Source organism: Callorhinus ursinus, unplaced genomic scaffold (genome assembly GCF_003265705.2).
Source record: "Callorhinus ursinus isolate GAN/ISIS: 27379988/994484 unplaced genomic scaffold, GSC_fseal_2.0 scaffold30, whole genome shotgun sequence".
Lineage (NCBI taxonomy): Eukaryota > Metazoa > Chordata > Mammalia > Carnivora > Otariidae > Callorhinus > Callorhinus ursinus.
In genome coordinates this window covers 7,453,373-7,459,372 of record NW_027397092.1, presented here as the reverse complement: position 1 = coordinate 7,459,372, position 6,000 = coordinate 7,453,373, and the positions used below count along the sequence as shown (strand labels likewise).

General features: G+C 37.5%; 1 protein-coding gene across 1 annotated transcript in view; it reads right to left on the bottom strand.

Moving 5' to 3' along the window:
* Window positions 1-348: 348 nt before the first annotated feature.
* The window catches only part of SRFBP1 (serum response factor binding protein 1), a 63,182-nt gene continuing 57,530 nt past the window's right edge, over window positions 349-6,000 (bottom strand). Inside the window, exon 8 of the mRNA XM_025860880.2 lies at window positions 349-3,507. Coding sequence (XP_025716665.1) covers window positions 3,323-3,507 — 185 coding nt within the window. The 3' untranslated portion in view covers window positions 349-3,322. The remainder of the gene's footprint in view (window positions 3,508-6,000) is intronic.

Below are 6,000 nucleotides of genomic sequence, written 5' to 3'. Positions count from 1 at the left end.
ACTGTGATTGTTGGCTGTTGGTTTTCAAAACTATCATGGATCTGAGGAGTGAAAGATGCAAATAGGGAAAGTTAAAATGTCACAAAGATTACTGTTCCTATCAAGATTCATCCATTTTTCTTGAAAAATACTCCCTGGATTGTAGTAAACCTGTGGTTAACTCCATAGTTCTAAAAAAGTTGATTCTGGTAACATAGACAGTTTTCTCAGTGCTTTTCATGGGGAAAATAATTTCTGTACATCTTTACTCCATCATTTTTGCTGACACCATCCCAGGCAACTTTCAAACTTAGTTTTGAGACCATAGGTCTTCAAGCAAAAGAAAAAAGAACTCTAGACATACTGAACTTCGGCTAGTAGACTTTTATTTTGCGGAGGCATCAGTTAGCAACTCTGAAACTGTATTCTAGGGTTTTGTGGATAATGGGAACCATCTTTCTTATTGTTAGATGGGAAAAGGACACAAGACACAGCCTGAGTAGGCTCCCACTGGCCAAATTAAGGACAATTTGAACATGAAAATAAATAATGGATTTCTACTTCTGTAGTAACAGGAATCAGATTTGCCATTCTACATTAAAGAACTAGAACACTGGAAAAAATATGACTTAGGTTTTCAGACAATGGACAAAAAGCAGTACAGCATAGTAATACCTGAGAGTGAAAACAAACCAGCTGAGTGCTTTAGCTCATTGCATGAAGTTTCCAAACTACACTACACAGGGGGAAGGAATTCCAGATAACTCAGTGGCCTTCCTGGAGACAGAATTCAGGGTTTGCATAGGCTACGGTGACTAGAATTTGTGACGCAAAATACAAAACAGGATGAGATGAACAGAAAGAAGTGCTCTGGAGATCTTTGGAATGATCCCCTAAAATCTACGGCATAAGACTAATCTGTGCAATGTGTATGAGGAATCTACCAAGGCCAGGGAAAAAATTCACTAGAAAGGAGTTTGTGAAGCAACTTAACACTGGGTCAGGTATAGTTTTTGTTCTCATCTCACCAGATGTAAAAGAAAGATTTGCTAGTAGAAAAACCATTAGGCAGAGTGCTTAGAATGGTAATGTCTCTGGAGCCAAATGAGCCCTAGGCCGGGCTTTCTCAATCTCAGCACTGTTGACACTTCGCACTTGATAATTCTTTGTTGTATATGATGTAGAATGTTTAGTAGCGTCCCTGGCCTAGATCCATTATTAGATGTGACACAAAAATGTCTGCAGACATTGCCGAATGTTCCCTAAAGGTAAAACTGCCCCAAATGGAGAACCACTGCAGACAAGATCATTAAAACAGCTATTAATATTCCATATGTTCAAGGAAGTAGAGGAAAAACCTGAACATGATAAGGCATATGTAATATTACAACAAAAACAAGGGCAGAGAGGGGGGAAAAGAGAAGAGCAGGAGGAAGAAGAGGAGGAGGAGGAGAGGAGGGGTAGAAGGATGAGAGCGAAGGATAAAGCTAATGCAATAAAGTGTTATCGACTGGAGAACCTGGGTGAAGGATATTGTGTGGCAAAGAACTTGGCTTTGCCCGAGAATTGCCTTGCCTTTGGTTTCTTGGAGGCATCTAGGTAATACCTGATACAGGTATGTTTGTTTAGGGCAGCAGTTAGCTACACTAAAAAAAACAAACCATGGAACTGAGGATGGGGAATTTGGGGTCATGTGGTATCAGTCATCTGGAACAATCATTTGGGCAATCAACTGCTTATGCTTATATATTGCAGACACAACAAAAAATCTACACACCAAAGCTTCAGTGAGCTTCTGAGACTGGCAATACTCTATGCACATTGATGCCAGGACGGTAATGTGTCCTGAGGACAACAGAAGCTTTGTGTTAGAACCCTAACAGACATGGTCCTGTGCATCTCTTCCTCTGACAGGTTTTAATTTGTACCCTTTCCCTGTAATAAACAATGACTGTCAGTAGGTTCCATGTGTGTATATAAATAGGTTTCAGTAAGTTCTGGGAGATTTTCTAGCAAATTTTTGAACCTGAGGGTGTTTGGGGAACCCACCCAACTCCATCTCCAAACCTGCAGCTGGTGTCAGAAGTGACAGTGGTCTTGTGGGAGCTCTTCCCTCTAACTCTGTAGCTGGACCCTAACTTCTTGTGGTAGGGTAAGAAGTCTTGGCCAGACTTGGTAGCCTGGAGGACACTGCTCTCAACCTCGCAGTTTGGCTAAATCTGGGTAGCCATGGAGACATTTTTCTTTCACTTTTCCTGTAATAATTTTTCATAATTAAAATTTCATTGAAATTAATTTTAATTTTGCGTAATTGACATGTCCAAATAAAAATTTAAAAGACAAAAGGAGAAAAAACAAATTTTGCTTTCAACATAGCAAAAATAATTTTTTCTGTATAATCTCTTGAATTCCATTGCTTTAGTTATCTAAATTCTTAAGCTCTTGAAAATGATAGAAATGACTCTCCAGAGCTTATGAATTCCTGCAAACCAGGGGGCCTTCCCTGCCATTAACAGGAAGATGGAATTTAGTTATCTTTACTTAGTTAACCAAGAATCTTTAATTTCTTCCAGAGAAGCGAAAGTGAAACATTTGAAAGGATTTTTAAAATCCTGTTTTCCTTTGAAATTAACAGTACTCCACAGAGTAGTTCCTTCGAGTCATCTTATCACTGCACTCAGTTATCTGGAAATGCTTCTTCAATCACACCTCCTTCAGAGTTTATCCTTTTGAATTCTAATCCACAATTCCACAAAAAAATGTTTCCATAAAAGAGCATGGTCAAGTAACTACATGTTAAACATTCTTGATTTAAATAAATATTTCTATGCAGTGAGATATATAACAAATTATTGGTTGTGGTGCTACATTTAAACATGTATGTTGCCTAAAGAATAGGTATAATTCAGAAATGAAAAACTGCCCTTGAATCTATTTTAAAACAAAAACTAGATCACAAATGATTAAAAATATAATAAAAATTAATATTTGTTAATTTATTATCTCTATACCCATATAAAAGTTACTATCTTAGTTTTGCTAAGAATAACTTTTAGCAAAGGTGATCTCTTTTAAATAACTATAATTTCCTCATATTTTCCATTATTATTTTAATGTATCTTCTCAAAATTTATTTTCAAAGCAAGACAGAGTTAAACCTGTGAAATACCCTTCATAAGCACAAATGAGGAAGTCTGAGACAGTTATTTCAAAATTTTTTCACAGAGGGAACAGCGTGGGTATATTATTTAAAATCAATTTAAGTATGTACTTGATTTGTGGTAGGCTTATGTAAACATAACTTTAATAATGGACTGGTTCACAAAAAGAGGTACTATACTAATCAATCATCAAACGTAATTTTTTTCCCCTGAAACACAGCAATTTTAGATTGCTGCTCTTTTCGCCTCTTGCTTGCTTCCCACGAAGGATGAAGAGGCAGCTGTGATTGCTGTTTTGTACTTTGAAGTCCTCTTTGTGCACTCTTATTAAACAGATTCTTGAGCTGAGGTTCATTTTGCTGAAAACCTGGGAGGAGAAAGCAAAAATAGTGAGAAATAACCATATACCTACATAACGTATAAGAGAAAGAGATTTCATTTTCTCACATCAGTATTTAAGGAAGGAATTTAGTTTTACTTAAACAGAATACGTTACAGTTTAAAATCTAAGTCCAACAGGGAACAGTGTGAAATTGAAATATACACATCAACAGGCAATTCTGGGACACATGCTTTCTAATCTTTTATCTTTTTTTTCTAATCTTTTAAACAGATGCAAATTGTTTTGTCTCCTAATATATGTTGTGCTGTCTTATTTACATTGGCAATAAGAAAGGAAAGAATGCAGACAACATGGAAAGCCAAAAGAATCCCAAAAGAGCATCTTCTATTTTCAAAGGAATATCATTGGTTTAAGATAACTGTATATGGAGCCGATGTAGCCAGAAAATTCACAGGAATTTACTAAGTTATTGGATTTGACAACGTTGATGGGAGAGATGTATTTTTAAAGGGCTACTAATTGATTCTACTCCCTTCTATTACTGAACATAAAATTATTATAAAATAAATTACTGAATTTACTCAAATATAAGACAAGGTTCTTTTCCAATCATAAAATTATCCACCAGATAAAAGGGTGGCAAATTGTTGCTAGACCTTACAGCCTCTTATAAGATACTTTAAACTATGTTATTCTGAACAATAAGGTAGTGTTTGGGAGAGACACACCAGCCAGAAAACACATGAATCAATGCATGTTTATGGAATCAGGGGGAAAACAAAGGGAGACAAAAATTTAACACAGATTTTTTTTTTTTTTGAAGTAGTCTTAGAGATGCGTACCTTCTCTACTATGAGTTAGACATTTCACTGTCAAAAGCCTTTTAAAGATCTTCTTAAAAAGCAAATGTCATAACGTTACACAAACAAATGCACAGAGTTTGGGCTAACATTTCCGAAATATTACTGTACAAAGAATGCAACACGTCCTGAATCTTGTACAAATCACACGTGGTCTAAAAACCCAATATAATACTCAGGATGGCTCTAGTAATGAAGAACCAAGAATTTAAATGTTAAATTAAACTGTTACATATAAAACTGATTTAAATAAGGCAGTATTTAAAATAATATATACTTTATATAACCATGGAAAATAAATTGATATCTGTAAACAAACTGATATACTAAATACTATAAATATATAAGCTAAGCAAAAAACAAAAACGCTTTCATCACTTGGGTCTCCTCCCAGGGAAAATGTGGGAGTGCCTCAAGTTTACAGTTCTCCTGCTTATGAATATAAGGTCAGTGAGGCAGATTGCCATGTGTCTGCCAGACCTAGTTTTCTTTTCCGGCTAGGTGCACAAGCTGGATGCATTGCCCATCCTGACTACAGTTAGATGAGGCATATAACTGAGTTATAGCCAATGGCATTAAGAACAAATGGCCTGACCATAAACATCTCACACTTGATCCTTTCACCCTCTCTCTCTGCCCACAGGGAGCACAGCGAACTCGTAGAGGCACAAGAAGGAAGAAGAGTACAAGCAGCGCAGAGGCGGTGATGAACGAGAAATGAATCAGCACGATGTGGCAGTTGTTACAGCAGGCGGTCTACTACAAACACCACGGTGGTACTCGGAAGGAGGATACAGCCATTAAAACAGCAGACAAATTTGGCAGTGGCTTTGCAGTTTAGTGGTAGGTAGTAAGGAAGTGGACGCCTTAGTTTGCAAAGTACGCGTGCTTCTTATGCCAAGGAAGCGGGTAAAACTGTGGCCAGTTGAGAACTTGGGAAGCAGGCTACGGGCCTATGGAGTTTGCAGCACCAGGGTAAGTGGGTGGAAAGAATAAAAAAATTAGCGTACTGATGGCTCTTTGGCAATGGACTACAAAACAGGAAAAGAACTTGCCAGCTCACAGGCAGAAACTAAAGGGAACAGAGTGTCCAGATATTTGAGAACTAAGGTTTAGAAAAGCCTCTGGACTTCAAACGGTAAGACACAAGACTAAGAAACATTTTAAGCAGGAAAGGTCTATGGAGATTCAGCCCCGGAGCAGAGTTACGAGTCAAGTATGGTCTTCTCAACCAGACCTGAGAATCTTAACACAGCAGACACTGAATGATGGTGGGGGTGGGAAAAAATACCCTCAAACATAAAGAAGGCAAGTTTGAGAACTAGCTCTAGGGGGAAAATTGTTGGTATGGTGACTAGCTCATGGATGGACTAAATGGAAATGGATGGACTAAATGGAAACCAAGAAGTCAGAAATCCACTACATTTCTGAGAGACCTCTGTTGTGGAAGAAATCCTGTGTCTGGGCTGAAAAACTCTCTCTTGAATGTTAAAGACTTTGAACTGTCTTCAGGACCATGTGTTTTTACCAGTCACTTGGGGCAACTCCCAAGGAAATTAATGTCCACTTCAGATGTGGCCAGAACTCAAGTGAGAAAACATGAAGAACAATGGATAAAAAAGTTCCTCTAGATAGACATGTTATGTGCCTCCCAATT